Source organism: Carcharhinus amblyrhynchos, chromosome 2 (assembly GCF_965287045.1).
Source record: "Carcharhinus amblyrhynchos chromosome 2, sCarAmb.v2.hapA, whole genome shotgun sequence".
Classification (NCBI taxonomy): domain Eukaryota; kingdom Metazoa; phylum Chordata; class Chondrichthyes; order Carcharhiniformes; family Carcharhinidae; genus Carcharhinus; species Carcharhinus amblyrhynchos.
The window spans coordinates 137,507,479-137,529,425 of NC_137325.1; the positions used below are offsets into that span (position 1 = coordinate 137,507,479).

General features: G+C 43.5%; 1 protein-coding gene across 1 annotated transcript in view; it reads left to right on the forward strand.

The window, feature by feature from the left end:
- obscnb (obscurin, cytoskeletal calmodulin and titin-interacting RhoGEF b) overlaps window positions 1–21,947 on the forward strand; it is a 696,366-nt gene that overhangs the window by 139,946 nt on the left and 534,473 nt on the right. The window contains exons 15-17 of the mRNA XM_080214757.1: window positions 1,266–1,535; window positions 6,428–6,694; window positions 15,073–15,339. Of these exons, the coding sequence (XP_080070883.1) occupies window positions 1,266–1,535; window positions 6,428–6,694; window positions 15,073–15,339 (804 nt within the window). The remainder of the gene's footprint in view (window positions 1–1,265; window positions 1,536–6,427; window positions 6,695–15,072; window positions 15,340–21,947) is intronic.

Genomic DNA, 21,947 nt, shown 5'->3' on the forward strand with positions numbered 1-21,947 from the left:
ACAAGAGAGATTCTCCCCATGACCTTCAGTGACAGCTGATAGCTGAATCCCTCTCTTGTCAATATCTTGAGAGTTCTCATTAGCCAGAAACTGTACTAAACAAGCCATATAAGTACTGTGACTACAAGAACAGATCAGAGCCTAGGAAATCCATTCTAAATAACAATTCCTAAAGTCTGTTGACCATCTAAAGGTACAAGTCAGGAGTATTGGAATGCTTTTCACTTGCCTGGAAGAGTACAGTCCTAACAAGAAGTTTAACACCATCTGGGGCAAAGTATTCTGCTTGATTGGCACCCCATCCATTACCTTAAACATTTCCTGCCTTCAACACTGACGCACAGTGGCAGCAATGTGTACCGTCCAAAAGATGCACTGCAGCAAAAAGACTCCTTTGAAAACACCTTCCAAACCTGTGACTTCTAGTCCTAGAATGACAAGGGCAGCAGAAGCAAAGTTCTCTTCCAAGCCACACACCACCATGACTTTGAACTAAATCATCATTCCTTCATTGTTAATGGACCAAATCCTGGAACTGCCTGCCTCACAGCACAGTAGGTTTACCTATGTCATATGTACTACTGTGGTTCAAAAAGGCACCTCACCACCTCCTTCTCAAGAGCAATTAAGTAACAAGCAACAGATGCTGGCTAGCCAGCGACACCCACATCCTGTGAATGAATAATATGAAAACAGAATTAGAGGAGCCCTTGTGAGTTTGTTTCCACCGCGTTGTCCTGTTGCTACCTTTCTGAGTTATGGTGTAAAACCAGCATACAGTCAGAGGGAATTAATCTAAATGAAATCTTCTTAAAGAAGGAACAGCAGCGAATGTTAAAAGTTTTCAGTTTCTGCATATTTGGTTGGGATGAAATAGACCCTAATAGAAACCTGCCAACATAAGTGAATTCAAATATAATTATAGTATAGATTTCAATTAGGTCTGTGAGTTTTTAGTACCTGCATTTAGTTTGTACATATTCTATTGTTCAATTTAAAAATGAGTGGTTCATTCTGATTTGTTTCAGTTTCCTGCATTTTGCGAAAATAAATTAAGCAATAGTATTGGAATCCATAGCTAGGAAGTGGGTAGGAATTTATAAGCTTACTTATTATTCATATTATTGATAGAACAGCTACATTCAGTGACACTTTGTTTCTCATCTGTTATTAGATTTTAATACTGATGATGTGTGCTATGTTAGTCTTGAAAAGGCAAGATTAATCAGCCCATAACATGCAAACTTTTGTTTTGTTCTGAGCAGTTCCAAAGATTATTAAGTTTGAAAGTGAACTTCACAGTATAGTGGCTGTGGAAGGAGAGGACGCTGCCTTTAAATGCAGTGTCTCCCATGAAGATGCTGCAATTACTTGGTATAAGAATGGAGTCAAAATTGAACCAAATGAAAAATATGTCATATCATGTGAAAGAACAAACCATGATTTGACTATTAAAAACCTGACACTAAAGGATGCATGTGAAATTTCTGCGCAAGTTGGAAATGTAAAAACATCTGCCAAGCTTCAAGTTCAAGGTGAGAAATCAAAATTATTTTTGTTAGCAAATATCCCAGGGACAGTGCACAGTAGAGCAAAACACCAATCTTTCTAAAAGAATCAATCCTCTTAAAAAATTGAACAGCAGCCTCTTTGACAGTGTGCTAAGGTGGTTGGCTATTTCCATTCAGTCATTAAGGCTATTTCAAAGATAAGTTAATGACTGGTACTGATTTCTGCAGAAGCAATTGGGTCACTTAAGTAGCTCAACTGAGTCCAGGGCAGACAGGGATTTTTAAAAATTTCTTTCTTTGGATATGGGGATTGCTGGAAAGGCCAGCATTTGTTGTCCATCACTAACTGTCCTTGAACTGAGTGGCTTGCTCTGGGCAGTTAAGAGTCAACTACATATGGGCATCACAGTGATCTGCAATGCTGCCTCACAGTGCTAGGGACCCGGGTTTAATTCTGGACTTAGGTGACTGTGTGGAATTTGCGCATTCTTCCCATGTCTGCATAGGTTTTCTCCATGTGCTCTGATTTCCTCCCAAGACCAAAAATGTGCAGATTATGTGGATTGGCCAATGCAAAATTTCCCCATAGTGTCCCAAGATGTATAGGTTAGGGGGGATTAGCAGGGTAAGTATGTAGGGTTACAGGGATAGGACCTGAGTAGAACCTGCCAGATAGTCGGTGCAGACTCAGTAGGCCAAATGGCCTCTTTCTGCACTGTAAGAATTTTATAATTCTATCATTCTACATGACCATGGGTCTAGTTACACATGTAGGTGAGACCAAGTAAATAGAGCAGAGTTCCTTTCCTAAAGGGACAATGGTGAACCAGATAGGGTTGTTTTATGATCTGGAGGAGGGAACCGAGCGTAGGGTGTCAAAATTTGCTGATGACACCAAGATTGGTGGAACGGCAAATTGTGCGGAGGGTGTGGAGAGTCTGCAGAAGGATCTAGATAGGCTGGGCGAATGGGCCAGGAAATGGCAAATGGAATTTAATGTTGGCAAGTGCGATGTGGTCCACTTTGGTAGGAATAATGGCAGGAAGGACTGTTACTTAAGTGGCAAAAAACTGCAGCATGCGACGGTGCAGAGGGACCTAGGGGTCCTTGTGCATGAGTCGCAAAAACCCAGCTTGCAGGTGCAGCAGGTGGTCAGGAAGGCGAATGGGATGCTGGCCTTCACAGCAAGGGGGATTGAATATAAAAGTAGGGAGGTCTTGCTGCGGCTGTATAGGGCATTGGTGAGGCCGCAGCTGGAGTACTGTGTGCAGTTTTGGGCGCCGTACTTACGCAAGGATATTTTGGCCTTGGAGGGAGTGCAGAGGAGGTTTACTAGGCTGATGCCGGAGTTGAGGGGATTGAGCTATGAGGAGAGGCTGAATAAATTAGGCTTGTACTCGTTAGAGTTTAGAAGAATGAGGGGAGATCTCATTGAGACGTATAAGATGATGAATGGGATGGCTAGGATAGAGGTGGAGAGACTCTTCCCACTCAGAAAGGATAGTAGGACTAAGGGGCACAGCCTCAAGATACAGGGGGGGTGGTTTAGAACAGAGTTGAGGAGGAACTTCTTCACTCAAAGGGTGGTGAATCTCTGGAACTCTCTGCCCGTTGAAGTGGTGGAGGCTACCTCGCTAAATATTTTTAAGACGCGGGTTGATGGGTTTTTGATAAGAGAGGGGATTAAGGGTTATGGGGAGAGGGCGGGAATGTGGAACTGAGCCACGACAGATCAGCCATGATCTTATTGAATGGCGGGGCAGGCTCGAAGGGCTAGATGGCCTACTCCTGCTCCTATTTCTTTTGTTCTTATGATAAATTCGTGTTCACCATTACTGAGGCTAGTTTTTAATCCCAGATTTTATCAATTAAATTTAAAGTCTACCAGATGCTGCTGTGAGATTTGAACCTGTGTTCTCTGCACATTAGCCTGGGCTGTTGGATTACTTGCATAGCAACATTACCACTATGCTACTTTCTCTCTCTTCTGTAGCTTTTGCTTCCTAACTTAGCACTAGCAAATGGCCTGGCCTGGCAGCAGCATGCCAAAAATCTTCCCATGCCATTTTGTCAGTCTTGCTATCTCCGACCGTCCTCAAAGGGCCCTGAAAATTCGAGCTGCTGTCAATGTAACATTGATGACTGAGGTTAAAAATACAATTTCTTGTCCTTATTTATTTATACTTTTAGCCTAGCCCTTTGGTTTTTGATCAAATTCAGATATTTCCAAAAATGTTTTTACAAAGTCATAATAGAAAATAACCATGTCCTCTTCAATAGTAAAGTTAAGATGATTAGAGCTGTCAGGGCCAGTGGGTAAGGCGGCGATTTTTCCACTGGTAAGCACTTTGTTTTTGTTCTGGAGAATTATACCCAAAGACCATGATTCTCCCAAAAATGCTGAATTGGCAAGAAAACTGTTGTAAATCTTGACTGTTCTGTCAGTTCAGCTTCCCACCTGAATCTCCGCATTCTGTGCACTGAAGAACTCCCAGTCCGGAATCTCATTAAAAACCCAAGGAACTGAGACCTATTTGCGCCAGAGTTTGACAGTTCTGGAGCTCTGCGCATGTACAGTTGTCCCAAACTGTCAACCTCCCGTTTGCTGGCCAGCCCAGGACTCCCTCCCGCCACAGCTCAATTCTGACCCTCACAACAATTCCCAGCCCAGCCCTGACCCCGTCCAGGCCTCACCCCCCCAGCAGTAGCGATCCCTTCACCCTGGCAGACCCCCCCCCCCCAATGTCAGATCCCCCAAATGCAGAGTGGCAGCAGGATTCCCCCACCAATTGCACCAAGGCTCTGCCTACAGTAGGCCCGCCCCTTGGCATTGCTCAATGCCTGCTGGGCAGTGCTAAGGTGCCTCCGGGCTTAGGCATGTTGCCCTTTGGGCAGTGCTGGGGCACAGGCTGGCACTGCTAGAGTGCCCATGCCCAGGGGGCACCACACCTTCTGCGTGCTGGCTGAGTGCGCGGGGGTGTCCATCCAGCACTCGGCCAAAGCCATCCAAGACCTTAGGATGGTCGTGCTCGGCCCCGAAAGTGCACATGGTCTCGAGGCAGCACAGGCGTGCAGTGGGATCCTGCCCGAGTGTTCCCCTGCTTGGACGGAATTCCACATTGGCCCAAAGCCTCAGCCCCCCTCCTCAGGTCAGGTGCCCCCCTGCATGTAATGCCTCGTGGAAATGTCCTCCGTGCTTTTTTCCGTTGCACGGAGGCATTTCCTGTACAGGCTGCTGCTGCACACCTTCCACTACCGCTTCCTCACCTGTTGCCCGGATACACCTTGGTGGGCCTTGTTGCTGTCGGGCAACGGAGGTCCCCAGTGGAGGTTCCTGTATGAAGGGATCTCCCCCAATTACGTCGGGGACATGGGGTCAAGAGTAATGTGTGCAGCAGTTCCGCACAATCGTAGGATTCACTTGTTCACGGGCTCCGAAGCTTGCCCCTTCTGTGGCCTTATGGAGTCCATGGACCATGTCTATGTTTCATGTCTTAGATTGCACTTCCTTTTTGTTTTCCTGAAGAACCTTTTATTAATGTTTTGTTTGCACTTCAGTCCCACGCTCCTGATCTATGGACACCTGGTACGGAGAGGGGTGGGTCAGGATGGCAACCTTCTCGTGAATCTGCTCCTGGGCCTGGCGAAATGCGCCATTTACTGGTCCAGGCAGTAGGCGATCGAGGGTACCATCCATCCTGACTGTTTGCCCCTCTACTGCAGCTACATTCGCAGCCAGGTTTCCCTGGAGAGGGAGCATGCGATGTCCATGGTCGCAGTTGATGCCTTCCGCGCCCATTGGGCACTGCAGGGGCTGGGGTGCATTCTCGATCCTAATTATCACATTATAAGAACATAAGAACATAAGAAATATTATCATTTGATGTTTTCAAGTTTCCTTTCTACTTTGATTTTATTCGGGCTGTTCTCCCTACTTTTGGGGAGCTGCCCTTTTTCTTTGTCCTGATTTAACTTGAGTTTGTTTATTTGGTTTGAACTAAAATAGGCCAACAAAAATGTTGCAGGTCGCAGTGGGAGAAGTGTGGCCGTAGTTTCCAACATCCGATGCGCTTCTGTGATTGGACATTTGCTGAAATCCAATTTAAGATTGTCAGACAGGATTGCAATGTGGTACATTTGAATGCATTGGAAGCTACATATATTGATACACAGGACCTTGTTCTTTGCAGGTAGAAAAAATATCATAGAACCGTACAGTGCAGAAAGAGGCCCTTTGGCCCGTTGAGTCTGCACCGACCACAACCCCACCCAGGCCCTACCCCCATATCTCTACATATTTTTCCCACTAATCCTTCTAACCTATGCATCTCAGGACACTAAGGGGCAATTTTAGCATGGCCAGTCAACCTAACCCACACATCTTAGGACTGTGGGAGGAAACCAGTGCACCCGGAGGAAACCCATGCAGACTTGAGGAGAATGTGCAAACTCCACACACACAGTGAGCCGAGCATTGAACCCAGGTCCCTGGATCTGTGAAGCAGCAGTGCTAACCACTGTGCTACTGTGCTGCCCTAAATATATGTACACATTGTGCTTGTTTCAACAGAAAACAGCTGATAGTCATTCATTGGTTCCTTCCTCAGGGCAATGCCTTTACCAATCAGTCAAGCTACCTGGTTTAAATTTTCAAACAGTGCTTGGCAGTTCATTGTCAGTCACCATTAACATGTGCATTCTCCATGGCAATGCCTTGACCAATCAGAGTCCATTTGCCAATGTGCCAATCAAAACTCTCTTCTCAAACAATATAAAGTTGTTTCTTCTGACAGTGGCATCCTTGCTGTTGTTCTGATGAGTGCAAGATGAAAAGCTTCGACAAAACTATTCTTTTTAGCCATGTTCAAGTTCTATACTACTAATTACAATAATGTTAATTTCTATTGACATTACAGAAGCTCCAGCTCTGTTTAAAAAGAAATTGGAGAACATAACAGTTGAAGAAAAAGAGACAGCTATTATGGAAGTCGAATTCTCAAAATCCTGTGGTGAAGTTAAATGGATGAAAAATAATATCATCATTCAGCCTGATGGAAAAATAGATATTAAAGTTGACGGAAATAAGCAGATCCTTACCATTAAAAATGTGAACTTTGCTGACCGTGGAAATTACTCCTGTGAAACACTTCATGAAAAGACAAAAGCCAAATTAAATGTGGAAAGTAAGTATTATACTTCATACTATAGCTGCCTTTCATCTTATGGTAGAATGGTTTCGGCCGTGATGTGTTTAGCATCAGCTATTGTGGCTCAGGAGCCCCACTTTGGCAAGGCAGCCTCTGCTACATTTGCTACATCCCACTTTCTATGCCTTTTAGCTTTGACAAAGAGTCATTTGGACTCAAAACATCAGCTCTTTCCTCTCTTTTCATTTCTTTGCACAAGTAATTTTTCATCGTAATCCTCTTTTGGAGGAAAATTGATAGGAATGCCTCCCATCGAATTCTCATTTATTTTTATTCATTTGTGGGATGTAGGCATCGCTGGCAGGGCCAGCATTTGTTGCCCATCCCTAGGCAGCTGCTAGTCATACACATTGCTGTGGCTCTGGAGTCACATATAAGCTGGACCAAGTAAGGATGGCAGATTTCCTTCCCTAAAAGACATTAGTGAACCAGAAGGGTTTTTACAACATTTAACAATAGTTTCATGGTCATCATTAGACTTGTAATTCCAGAATTATTTTTTACTTATTTAATCAAAACTCTTACCAGCTGTTATTGTGGGATTTGAATCCAGGCCCCCAGAGCATTACCTGGGTCTCTGGATTACTAATCTAGTGACAAAACCACTACTCCACTGTCTCCCCAAAAGTATACCTTGAGGTTGTTGCATTACTCTGCTGGCGATCAACTGTCATGTACTTTTTTCAGAATGATGGGCAGGAGAACTGTGATTGGCTGCAGAGTACCATTTCATCTGCCACCTGTCCAATAGCTGCCAAGAAACTGGACGGGAATTTCACACCAACATGGGGTGGGAATGGAGGCAGGCTGTGTAATAACATATGGAACATATAGGGCCTGATTTTACCATCGCGTTGCACCCATTTTCGGATGCAAAAACTTGGTAAAGTCGGGTGTGAGGCAAGTAGCGCAATCTGTGCCTGCCTCTGTGCTGGTTCTCCATTTACCAAGGCCCAAAAATGGATGCGATTGGGTCTGTACCCGAAACAGGTGTGACAGCCATTTAAATGCATTTGCATGCAATTAAATTGGTGAAATGGGCTGCACGCCCAACTTTACTGGCACATCTCCCTTTACCACCCCGTTCGCCCATCCAGAATGGGCGTGAAACAGACATACTCCATAGGAGTCCGATTTGGGCACTCCTGTTAATGAGGAAATAGGTGTCTAGTGTATGGTGGCTCTCTGCTTGAGATCAGTGGTTGGGGTGGGGAGGGGGGTGCGGGGGGAGGGGGAGCGGCGGGGGAAGGTGGGCCTGCTGTCACTCTGCTTGAGATCAGTGGGGGGGTGCAGTGGGCCACTGCCATTCTGCCTGAGATCAGTGGGGAGAAGGGGGTCCGCTGTCACTCCGCCTGAGATCAGCGGTGAGGATGGGGGGGAGAGGTCCATGATCAGTCTGGGTGGCGGAGGGTGGGGGGATATGGGGGTCAGTAATGTTGTGCGGGTGGGGCAATGTCTGTGGGGACCGGGGGAGCCATTTTCCACCTGGGAGGAATATAGTAGGGGAGCAGCATTCTACCGTATTTTTTCTGTGCATGCGCAGTTGGAAGGTGCCCATCAGAGCTGCAGGATTTTGGGCAGGCTTGTGCAGGGTGATTCAGACTAGCTGATTTTTTTGCAGACAGAGTGAGTATGGGGACACCTCAGTACGGGTCTAAAAGTCGGATCTGAAACACTTCTAGTTTCAAGTCCGCCCAGAATCAAAATAGTAAAATAGGGCCCTTAGAATCAAAATGGTAAAATAGGGCCCATAGTGTTTAGTGTGATTGCCTATAGCACTGCCCACACTGTGATATAAGAAGCACATAATTCTCACCCAGGATCAATGTAGTGTTACACAGAGCCGCATGCAGATCTAAACATGGAGACAGCTTCCAGCTTGTTTCATTTATTCTATATTTTTAAACAGTTCCGTAGTTAATAATGACTTAAAGTTAACTGGTTAAAGACATAAAGACTTCACCATACCTTCTGAGATAGAAACAATATGTTGGTAGCTTGTAAAAAAAAACAGAACTATGTTAAAATGCAGAGACAAACTGAAATGCTGGAAGACTGAAAAAAATCCGCCAAAAAATTCTGACTTGAAAAGAAGCCCAGAAGCAGAGACACAGAGGAAAAGTCAACAGGAGATTCCTTTTGTTTCGGAGTGAATGGCGATGCCAACTTAAAATTCAGACAGCTCTTAAAGTAGAGCATATACTTTTATAGTTTTGAGCATGGATCAGAATCTCACACTTCCAATTAATTCAGACTAATCCATGGCCCTGACCTATCACAAAATTAGAGATTTTGGGGAAAAATTTCTTAAGATACAGCATTGTCTTGGGGTTTAGTAAGAAGAAAAGCAGCTGAACACCATTCTTTACTTAGTCGCCCAATTCAGGATGACATGACTTCTAGACAGGAAATTATTGATTGATCTGCAAAATTCAAAGTTGTACTAAACTCATTTGACACTTGTTTTACTCTAAGAAGTAATAAAATACTCAAAAGAGCTAAATTTATTAAGAGTCCAACAGCCATGCTTGCAGCATAGAAATTCATGTTGATAACGACCTCCAGAAAAATTGGTCAACAGGACAAGCTTCAGAAGTCTCTGAGAAAATTGGCACTGCACAACTCATGAAGACAAGTCTCCTGACCCCCTCAAATAATCTAATTTCCTGACAAAACATTTACCCTCAGTGTTATTCAAAAGAGTGTTGTTAGAGTGCTGTGAATGGGGATCCCAATGTCCGGGCTGAAAGCAGCACCTCATAGCATCTGACCAAAGCAATGTGATAATGGTGGGTCATGCTGGGAGGGGTATGGCAAAGCACGTTGCTGATGGCGCCATGTGGCAGCCAAAAAACTGGTGCAACAACTATAATCTCCCCATCAGTGTCAGTAAAATGAAGGAGATAATCATCGACTTCAGGAAGCGTAGTGGACGAAATGCCCCTGTTTACACAAACGGTGATGAAGTGGATCAGTGCTCCAAGTTTCTAGGCGTCCAGGTCACCAACAACCTCTCCTAATCCTTCCACACTGACACTAGTGAAGCAGGCCAACAATGCCTCTACTTTCTCTGGAGGCTAAGTAAATTTGGCATTTCCGCTGTGACTCTCACCAACTTTTACACCGTAGAAAGCATCCTTTCTGGTTGTATCACAGCTTGGTATGGCTCCTGCTCTGTTCGAGACTGCAAAAAACTACAAAGAGTTGAGAACATAGCCCAGTCCATCACATAAATCACCCTCCCATCCATTGACTCTGTCTACATTTCCCACTGCCTTGGAAAAGCAACCAACATAATCAAGGACCCCTCGCACTTTGGACATACACTCTTGCACCTTCTTCCATCAGGAAAAAGATAGAAAAGTCTGAATCACATGCCAGTCGACTCAAGAACAGCTTCTTTCCTGCTGCCATTGGACTTTTGAATGGATCCACCTTATATTAAGTTGATCTTTCTCTACATCCTAACTATAACTGTAATACTATATTTTGCACTCTCTCCTTTCCTTCTCTATCTATGGTATGCTTTGCCTGTACAGCGCACAAGAAACAAAACTTTTCACTATATACTAATCCATGTGACAATAATTAATCAAATCAAACAGAATGTAGCCAGGAGATGGTACAATGATGTTTATGCTGCTCCCCGAGCAGAAATTGAAATGCTTCCTCTTTAACACAGACATTGTGCCCTCATGGCCAACCTTTTTCCTTGCAAAGTCCAAAATGCATACATACCATGAAGTCCTCAAGGACACATATTATTTCTAATAAGGAGCACACTTCAGCTTCAATGGATTGTCACTCTAATCCCCTCAACATTGTTTAAAATAATGATGTGCACTTTCCAGAACATGCTCGAAAGCTCTATTACCAGCAAGAAATCTCTGTTTAGAATTAGCATCAGTGATCTTGGCCAGTGCTCAGGTGAGAGGATACACAGTGCTGCATTCCTACTTTGTGCGGTAGGACTTGTCCCCGTAGTACACACAATTACAGAATGAGAGCTGCACAAGGTTGTACTTTTGAGCACCAGGACAATAATGTGGCTGAGAGGGGGAAAGCCTCATCACCTTAAGGCGGCAAAGTGCTCCACTTATTGCTGAACTTCGGAGATGTATGCTCTGAAAGTTGAAAATGCAGTTGCCTGACAGCAGCCCATACGAACTCTGAGTATAGGCTCATAGCATGAATGTCCTGCTGGGAGACAGCGAGTGCCTAGAGTTACAAGGTAGCACATGGAGTTACAAGGTATATGACCATTCCCCATGCGTAAACACATTTCTCCTTTTACACTACACTTTCACCTTCCAAAAATGCAGACAAGATAGGACACAGTCAAGAATAAATATGATGTTGACCGTACAAAGCATGTGAATGAGGTTTGTTCCACAAGCACACGTAACATTAAGATTGAGGCATCAGTGATGTTGAGAATGATCGTGTAAAGGGCCACATACTGATGATATGGAAGCACACTACAGAGAGGCCCATGATGGCCACATCTGTGATAAACAGTGGAAGGGATCATGGTATTATACCTGACTGACAGCAACACAGCTCATGAAGAGATATGTAATGGGTGGAATTCTGTTAGCATTTGTGAACAATATATATATGTTGTGAACACCTATACCACTGTCTGTTGTCCTCCTTGATTTTTCTACTTTTCCTAACTTAACCATTATGCCGAGATGCATATGCAACATTCACAGTGGGTGAGAAGGCAACTTGCTGGCTGTTACACCCTGTTGTCTGTAATGACTTTGGCGGGTGTTCTCTGGAGATCTGGGACTTGGTGGGCTCTGGCCTACTTTAGGTCTCTGTTGTGAGGCAAGTGGACCTTGCTGGGCCCATGGAACTGAAGGTGCTGGCGGTCACAGGAAGAGGGCATTGGGATTGGCTGGACACTCCTGGAGTCACCTGGATAGATCACTGAGGGGTGTTTATCTATTAGTCCTTGTCCGTATGGGTGCCCAAAGGTCCCTCGCTGATTCCTTGAGGAAAAGGGGGCAGCTGGAGTGGGATCGAGGTGACTGCAATGGAGTGTAGCTCCATCATCAGTGCAGGACTGATGTTCAGGATCAAAATTTCCATGGTGGCTGCCATCCTGCCAGTGTTGACTTATATGTGTTGGCATACTGGCACTGTCACATCAGATTGAAGGTGAAAAGACTCCTACATCGCCTGTTGCATTCTGAAGAATGTACCTGACATTCCTTCCTGATTTTCCTGTGATTGTCACTGCACCTTCACCAACTGATCTGGACCGAGTCCAGAAGTTCATCATTTGATTTGGACTTAGTAGAATTTTGGCCTTCAGCAGTCCTCTGGGAGCTGATGACCTTGGATGTTCCTATCTCCACCTGCTGTGGACCAGATTGTGTGCTGTCTTCACCAGATTGTGATTCCAAACTTGTTCTAGCACTAGGTTCCACCGAGATCTGTGTCACTGTACTGGTAGAGGACTTGGGTGAGCACTATAACAGAACATCTACTGTGGTGTCCTCAGGGTCCATATGTCCTCATCTGAAGTGTTGTTAGGACTCGAGCTAAGGATATGGCTGGTTGAGGCTATTGAATGCTTTGCAGAAGTTCCTGTGATAGAAAGTAATGATAATTAGAGGAAGGCAGATAACTAAAACAGAACAATGCTTGCAGAATAGGATTGTTTGAGGGAGGAGCTGGTGCAGGATCTTCATTTAGCTTTTTGCTGCAGGGCTCAGTGTCACCGTTAGATTGATCCATGTCTTTTTCTGGCTTAGTTTTTGAACTGAGAGAGAGCCTTGCTTTCTGTCACTTCACCCCCAGCTTGCTATTGTGCATGGGCCTGTCCAGTATAAAGACAGATGGAGAGAAGGTGAACATGACAAATGACAAGGATGTCTGGCATCTGTGGGTTGTGAGTGGATCATTCAAATAGAACACAGAGATCTGAGCATGGTGCCCTCTGCTGCTATCTGCTGGCTTTCAGTGAGCTTAAGCCCCATCTCTTTCCCCTGCTGGCTGGAAACAGATCTTGCATGAATTTTTTACTCGCCCAAAAAGCAATGCAGTTCTCTCTCATTTTCATGCCCATTTTGGCCCTATCTTTTCATTGCGTGGGGCATGAAAATGTGGTAAAGTTGGGTGTGAGGCCATTAACGCGATCCGCGCCTGCGCTGATGGCCACTTTACTGATACCCGGGAATGGCCGTGATCCGATTTGCAGCCGAAATGGGCGCAATGGCAATTTGAATGCATTTGAACCATAGAACCCTACAGTGCAGAAAGAGGCCCTTCAGCCCATCAAGTCTGCACCGAACACAATCCCACCCAGGCCCTACCCCCATATCCCTACATATTTTACCCACTAATCCCTCTAACCTACACATCCCTGGACACTAAGGGGAAATTTCTTAGCATGGCCAATCAACCTAACCTGCACATCTTTGGACTGTGGGAGGAAACTGGAGCACCCGGAGGAAACCCACGCAGACACGAGGAGAATGTGCAAACTCCACAGACAGTGACCTGAGCCAGGAATCGAACCCACGACCCTGGAGCTGTGGAGCTAACCACTGTGCTACTGTGCCGCCCAAGTTTGCATACATTTAAATTGAATTAATGAACTGCCCGCCCAACTTTATCAGCATTTCTCCCTTTACCACTGCTTTCGTCGATCCGGAATCGTGCCAACATGAACATGCTGAATAAAGGTCTGAATCAGGCGCTGCAGTTGCTGAAGAGGCAAGTTCAGAGTTTCCAATGGCTCTCTGACTCAGATCACTGGTGAGGCGGGAAGAAGGACGAGGGTCAGGTTATTGTCTGGTGGGGTGGGGAGTGGGGCCAAATCGTTGTCTGATGGTTGGGGGGGAGTAAGGCCGATCGTTGTCTGGTGGGGGAGGGAGGCAGGCCAGATCATTCTCTGGTGAGGGGGTGGGGAGGGAGGAGGAGGCAGGTCAGATGTTCCTTTTGAGGTGGGGAGGGGGTGGAATTAAGGCCAGATCGTTCTCTGGGGAGGGGGGGAGTGAGATCAGATCATTCTCGGGGGGGTTGGGGGCAGTTACGATATATCTCTGGTGGGGGGGTGGGAATCACTCACTGATGGAGGGGGGGGTGCAGATGGCTCTGTGGTGGTGGGGGGTGCCTGATCGCTCATTGATTAGGGGGGGAAGGATGCCAGATGGATGTCTGATGGGGGGGAGAGACAGGAGCGTCTGCTGCCACTCTGTGGGTGATTGGTAGGGGAAAGGGGGCGGGGGGTCGCGATCAGTCTGGATAGCGGGGTGGGGGTGCAGTGGTGGATAAGGGGGACAGTATTGACTTGAGGGCCATTGTTCCTGCTTTCCACTCCCGGGCCACTTTCTTCATTTTTTGTGGCCCGGGAACAATCTGACACAGGCGCGCTTTTTCAAATTGTTTTGTAACTGCGTGTGCACAGTTCAGAGCCCTGATAGTTTTGGGCATGATAAGTGCTGCTCACAGCACAAATGGGACTCATGATTTTTTTTTTCAGGTTAAGTGCTAATAGGGAACAGCCTGAAAGCTGATTTCCAAGTTGGATCTGAATTGCACCCAGATTCAGCACTTAAAATGAAAGTGGTAAAATCAGGCCTTTAAGAGTTTTTTTGTTAAGCTCACCCCATAGAAATCCTGAAGTGAGTTGAAAATCTGGACTGGATTTTCTGTTAAAAGTGGACCAGAAATTCTGTTTAAGTGTCATTTTGAAAACCTGGACTGCATTTTGAAACAGCTAAGAGAAAGCATTGAGAGGAGATTTTAAAACTTACTTTTGGGTGTGGAATTTAGGAACTTTTATGTAACAGTCATCTGGAGGACTCGGAAGAGAAAACCACAGACCACAACTTAATAGGGTGTGCTTAATAGGAACTTTGTGTTATTGGAACCATTGTAGTTCATGATGTACTTTGTAATCTGTGTTAATCTTAAAATTTTGTGTACACCTTGTTAAACTAAAGGGAGAGTAAAAGAGTATTGTATGAAAATCCATCCTTTCATGTTTAATAAATGTTTTATTTGTGTTGTTAAAACTAATTAGCAGTCCCATGACTCTGTTCCTCCATGTTTTATATGAAAAAAAGTCTTTTAGCTATGATTCCATTCTGGAATCTTCCCTTTCAGTTATAACATCAGCTGGAGTCATAATAATTCTCAGTGATACCAACTACAGTTTAACTAATGTATCAAACTAATTATAGTCATGAATATGTGGGGTCCTAATATCTAAACTTCAGTATCAAATTTTCCCTTATGCCTTCTTAATTTTGACCACTTTTAACTCTTTTTATTTATATTTTATAAATCACCAATTTATTATTCAGAACATTGATCTCAATTCTTTTTTGAAATAGTGAGAAAAATTAAACTGATCAAAGGGTTGGAGGAAATGAAAGTGCATGAGAAAGAAACTTGTACTTTTGAAGTTGAGCTGTCCCATGAAGATGTGGAAACAACCTGGTCGAAGGACAGTATTAGAATGAAACCTGGAGCCAACTGCAGGATTACCACACTGGGCAAAAAGCATGCCTTGACATTATCCAATTTGAAGATTGAAGATTCAGGGCTGATTAGTTTCAAAGCTGAAGACATACGCACATCTGGAAGACTCATCGTAACAGGTAAACATTGTGTTAAAGGCAAGAAATGCCCTGCGATTTACTGTGGGCCACAGAAAACTTTTATAAAAGGGAATAAACCCATTAAATATTTTCAATTTTAAAAAAATGTTAATTTTATTACTGTGAGGGAGGTCTTAGAGGTCCTCCCTACTAGGAGCCCCATGTGCCTAGTTTTAATTTACAGCCAGCCTTGGACCATTTTGAAATTGTGTCCCTGTCTCTAGTGGAACTGCTACAATATGAATGGGCTTCTTCCCATAATTCACATCACTGGGTTAATTTAGCAACAGAGAAAACAATCCTGATAGCATCTATTCTAACAATAAAAGTAATGTTTTAAAAATAGAGAAATGTAAGGTAACTTCCAGTTTTCTTCCAAGGGTTTGGTAAAAAATGATTTCCCTTACATTTTCTTCTAATTAAGCTGGATATTAAAATAGCTTAGTTATTTAGCTGGTATGTTCCTGCACTCCCAGCCACTGTTCAATGCATGGTGTGAAGAAACCTAAAGAATTATCAGTTTAAGGCATTGCTTCTCTGCCATTAGCTAAGATCAAGTGTAGTATTGAATGCTGTGCTTGGTTGAAGTCATTAGGTTACATTTTAGCTCCGTTTGAAGCAATTTTTAAAAGCGGCATCTCAGCCTTTAGGCTAAGATGCAAATGAGGTCAAGCCTTGGAGGAGGAGCTATGCCCACTCCAATCAGCTTGGATCATATAGATCATGCCCAAGACAGGAGGCGAGAGCCCTGTCTTGTTAGCTTAGATCGGGCATGTCTCACTTGTTGAGACTCTGAATTGGACTTGATTTGATTGAATTGGAATAAAAAGAAAAAAAATGTTTATTTATAGCGTCTCAAAACATGAATTTGTCTTTTTGGAAATAAGCAATCCATGGATGTTCAGTTCAAGTTATAAATTGTACAGATTCTAAAATGTAGATTGCAAAAATATTTTTTATGTTTTGGCTGCCACCAACACTGATCTTATTAAAGTAACGTTACCATTGCTAATGATTAGACATTTCAGAATTATATAGCCTAGAATATAAACAAGAAAATTCCCAGCTTTACTATTTTATAGAGATATTTAGAAACCAGAAGCAGGTGTAGCCCTTCAGCCGTTTGGACCTGCTCCACCATTCATTTTGATCATGGCTGATCATTGAATGCAATATCTTAATCTCCCCTTCCTCCCATATCCCTTGATCCCATTAGTGTAAAGAGCTATATCTAACTTCTTCTTGAAATCAGACAACATTTTGGCCTCAACTACATTCGGTGGTAATGAATTCTACACATTCACCACTCTCTGGGTGACAAAATTTCTCCCCACCTCAGTTTGATTCCTAGTTCTGGACTCTCCTGCAATTGGGAACATTCTTTCTGAATCTACCCTTTCTAACCCTGTTAGAATTTTATAAGTTTCTATGAGATCCCCTCTCACTCTTCTGAACTCCAGTGAATATAATGCTAACCGACTTAGCCTTTCCCCATATGACAGACTTGCCATCCCACGAACCAGCCTGGTAAACCTTCGGTGTACTCCCTCTATAGCAAAGACATCCTTTCTCAGATAAGGACACCAAAACTGCACACAGTACTCCAGGTGTGGTCTCACCCAAAGCCTAAACAATTGCAGCAAAACATCCCAATCCCTGTACGCAAATCCCCTCGCAATAAAAGCCAACATACCATTTGCCTTCTTTACTGCCTATCGTACCTGCGCTCTTATGTTCAGCACCTGACGCACGGGGACTCCAAGGTCTCGTTGAGTATCCACCTCTCTCAGTTTACAAGATACATAATCCATTTATTTTCAGTGGGTTAAAGTATTTAATAAAACACCAGACAAAAGAATTGCAGGCACAAGATCAGTGCAAGAGTGTTCAGATGAGAGTTTGATATATAAGAAAAGAAATTTCATGCAAATTTCTTTTGTATACACAATTTGATTGTTTTGTCACAACACAACTTTAAAAACACCGCAACCAATGGGATCACATTAAACAACATTATCAGGAATACATAAATTGCACTTCTATCCTGATATTAATTGATATCCCTGAAGTGTATTCTTTCAATGGTAATTATGCTATGCTTTCTGCACTTTTTAATAATACCTTAATCCTTTGATGGCTGTGGCTAATTAATCAATAATGCCTTTGTCACACTTAAGTGAACTGTGTTTAAATTTATCAAATAGCGAGGCAAGGAGGGATTCCTACTAAAAACGTACCTTAACAATAAAACTACAACTGCAGATTTAATAAGTATTAGATATAGGTCGATAGCTGTTTGTTTTGATGGGTAATAAATTTTGATTGTGCTGCCAACCCTTGGTAGACTTGAAACCTTTGTCTCTGTCACATTTCTGACAGATGACGATAGCGAACTGAGAAAGTGCAGGATTCACTGTCCTGTTTTCTCTGGGCTCCTTTCTAAGCCCAGGTGTACACTACTGCTGTTGTGAAAAAGACCGCTGTTACAGAATTTTTTCCAACTAATTTATAGAAAATTTAACCATTATACACAATTTTTTAGCATTCAATCCAGGATGTGTGGCAGCTACTTTTGCCCATCCTTAAGTATCTTTCAGAAGGTGGTGACTTGCTAGAGAAGTAGTGGGCAGCCAAGTGTTAGTGACTTTGCCAAAGATATTTGGAGTCACATATTAAGGTTATCAGATTTCTTTCCCTCAAGAACATTCGTGAATTAGATGGATTTTACGAGAACTCAGTAGATTCATGATCACCATTATTGATGCTCGTTTTTCATTCCAGATTTATTAACTAATTGAATCTAAATTTCTCAGTTGTCATGATGGTATTTGAAGTCATGTCTCCTGATCATTAATTCGGGTCCAGTCCAACAACATAATTGATATGATTGGGAAGGATTTCCGAATAGTATGATGCTCATTTTAAACTACTTAGCCATGATAAGTTTATTTTAAATTTTGTGGGACTTCAAGGGATTCGATAGGTCGGGTGCGAAATTAGATATTTTGCAATATTTAATTGTAAGGGTTAAAATAAGGCTACACATGCCTAGAATTATTTAAACAAATTTTAGTAGCGATATAGTTATGAGATGAGAAAAAAAACTTGCCTCATTACACATTACCAGATCCAAGATAACCTGATCCCTGGTTGGATTCACAACATCTTGGTCTCAGAAACTGTCCTGAATACACTCCATGAATTCTTCCTTATTGAGTCATAGAGGTTTATAGCATGGAAACAGGCCCTTTGGCTCAACTTGTCCATGCCGCTCTTTTTTTTAAACTCCTAAGCTAATCCCAATTGCCCGCATTTGGCTCATATCCCTCTATATCCATCGTACCCATGTAACTATCTAAATACTTTTTAAAAGACAGAATTGTACCCGCCTCTACTACTATCTCTGGCAGCTCGTTCCAGACCCTCACCATCCTCTGTGTGGAAAAATTGCCCCTCTGGACCCTTTTGTATCTCTCCCCTCTCACCTTAAACCTATGCCCTCTAGCTTTAGACTCCCCTACCTTTGGGAAAAGATATTGACTACCTAGCTGATCTGTGCCCCTCATTATTTTATAGACCTCTGTAAGATCGCCCCTCAGCCTCCTATGCTCCAGAGGAAAAAGTCCCAGTCTATCCAGCCTCTCTTTATAACTTAATACATCAAGTCCTGGTAGCATCCTAGTAAATCTTTTCTACACTCTTTCTAGTTTAATAATATCCTTTCTGTAATAGGGTGATGAGAATTGCACGCAGTATTCTAAATGTGGCCTTACCAATGTTATATACAACTTCAACAAGACATTCCAAGTCTTGTATTCAGTGTTCTGATCGATGAAGCCAAACATGTCTAATGCCTTCTTCACCACTCTATCCACCTATGACTCCATTTTCAAGGAGCTATGAACAGATACCCCTAAATCTCTAAAACGCCCTATCATTAACTGACTAAGTCCTGCCCTGGTTCAATCTACCAAAATGCATCACCTTGCATTTGTCTAATTAAACTCCATCTGCCATTCGTCAGCCCACTTGCCCATTGATGAAGATCCCGTTGCAATCTAAGATAACTTTCTTCACTGTCCGCTACGCCACCGATCTTACTGTCATCTGCAAACTTACTAACCATGCCTCCCATATTCTCATCCAAATCATTAATATAAATGACAAATAACAGTGGGCCCAGCACTGATCCCTGAGGAGCACTGCTAGTCACAGGCCTCCAGTTTGAAAAACAACTCTCTATAACCGCCCTCTGGCTTCTGTCAAGAAGCCAATTTTGTATCTGTTTAGATACCTCACCCTGGATCCCGTGAGATTTAACCTTATGCAACAATCTACCATGCGGTACCTTGTCAAAGGTCTTGCTAAAGTCCATGTAGACAACATCAACTGCACTCCCCTCATCCACCTTCTTGGTTACCCCTTCAAAAAATTCAATCAAATTTGTGAGACATGAACTTCCATTCACAAAGCTATGCTGACTGTCCCTAATCCGTACTTGTGTCTCTAAATGCCTATAGCTCCTGTCTCTCAAAATACCTTCCAACAATTTACCCACCACAGATGTGATGCTCACTGGCCTGTATTCCCAGGCTTTTTCCTGCAGCCCTTTTTAAACATAGGCACAACATTTGCCACTCTCCAATCCCCAGGCATCTCACCTGTGACTATCGATGGTACAATTATCTCGGCTAGGGGACTAGCAATTTCCTCCCTAGCCTCCCACAATGTCCTGGAATACCCTTCATCAGGTCCCAAGGATTTATCTACCTTGATGTGCTTTAAGACTTTCAGCACCTTCTTCTTTGTAGTATGTACACTCCTCATGACTATCAGAATCATCATAGGATCCCTACAGTACAGAAGAAAGCCATTTGGCCCTTTGGGCTTGGTACTGACAAAAATCCCACCCAGGCTGTTTCCCCCTAATTCCACATATTTACCCACATATTTGCCCTAAGGGGCAATTTAGTAGGCCAATCAACCCAACCTGCACACCATTAGAGTGTAGGAAGAAACCACAGCACCTGGAAGAAACCCACACTGACACAGGGAGATTGTGCAAACTCCAAACAGCCACCCTAGGCTGGAATTGAATGCTGGACCCTGGCATTGCAAGGCAGCAGTGTTAACCATTGTGCCACATGCTGCCCAAATTGGCTACCTCTGCCAATTTGATTTCCCCAATCCAGGTAAGATTAAAATCCCCCATGATTAATGTACTGCCTTTTTGACACTCACTCGTTATCTCCTGATTTATTCCCCATCCTATAGTAGAGATACTGTTAGGGGGCCTATGGACTACTCCTACCAGTATCTTCTTCCCATTGTTATTTCTTACTTTTATCTATGTGAATTCTACATCTTTTGATTCAAGATCATTTCTTGCTGTTGTACTTATTCCACCTCGTACTGTATATATGTTTATTGTACTCAGGCTGAATTACTGTTTTTCCAGCTTAAGAACAATATTAGTGCTACTAACAGTGATAGAAACACAGAAACATAGAAGATAGGAGCAGGAAGAGGTCATTTGGCCCATCAGGCCTGCTCTGCCATTCATTACAATCATGGCTGATCATCCAACTCTAAAGCCTAAACCTGCTTTTTCCCCAGAAACTTTGATCCCATTTGCCCGAAGTGCTATATTAATGTTTTGGCATCACTACTTCCTGTGGTAATGATTTCCACCGGCTCACCACACTTTGGGTGAAGAAATGTCTCTTCACCTCCATCCTAAATGGTCTATCCTGAATCTGTGACCTCTGGTTCTGGACTCCCCCACCATCAGGAACATCCACCTTGTCTAGACCTGTTAGAATTTTATAAGTCTCTATGAGATCCCCATTCATTTGTCTGAACTCTAGCAAAAACAATCCTAATCAAGTCAATCTCTCCTCATACATCAGTCTGCCATCCCCAGGGTCAGTCTGGTAAACTGTCGCTGCACTCCCTCAAGAGCAAGAATATCCTTCCTCAGAAAAGGAGACCAAAACTGCACACAATACTCTAGATGTGGCCTCACTAAGGCCTGGTATAGCTGCAACAATACATCCCAGCTCCCGTACTCAAAACCTCTCACAATGAAGGCCAACATGCCATTTACCTTCTTTACCTCCCGCTGTTCCTGCATGCTCACCTTCAGTGACTTGTGCACAAGGACACCCGGTCCTGTGCACACTCCCTCTCTCATTTTACATTATTCAGGTAGTAATCTGCCTTCTTGTTTTTGCTTTCAAAGTGAATAACTCATATTTATCCTGATCATACTATATCTGCTATTGATTTGCCCACTCACTCAACCTGTCCAGATCATTCTGAAGGACCTCTGCATCCTTGTCACAGTTCATCCTCCGATCCAATTTAGTATCATCTTCAAACTTTGAGATGTTACATGTTGTTCCCTCATCCAAATTATTAATATATATTGTGAATAGCTGGGGTCCCAGCACAGATCCCTGTGGCACACCACTAGTTACTGCCTGCCAATTGCAAAACGATCCATTAATTCCTCTCTTTGTTTCCTCTGTGCCAACCAGTTTTCTATCCATCTCAATACACTTACTCCAATCCCATGGGCTTTAATCTTGCACGATAATCTCATGTCT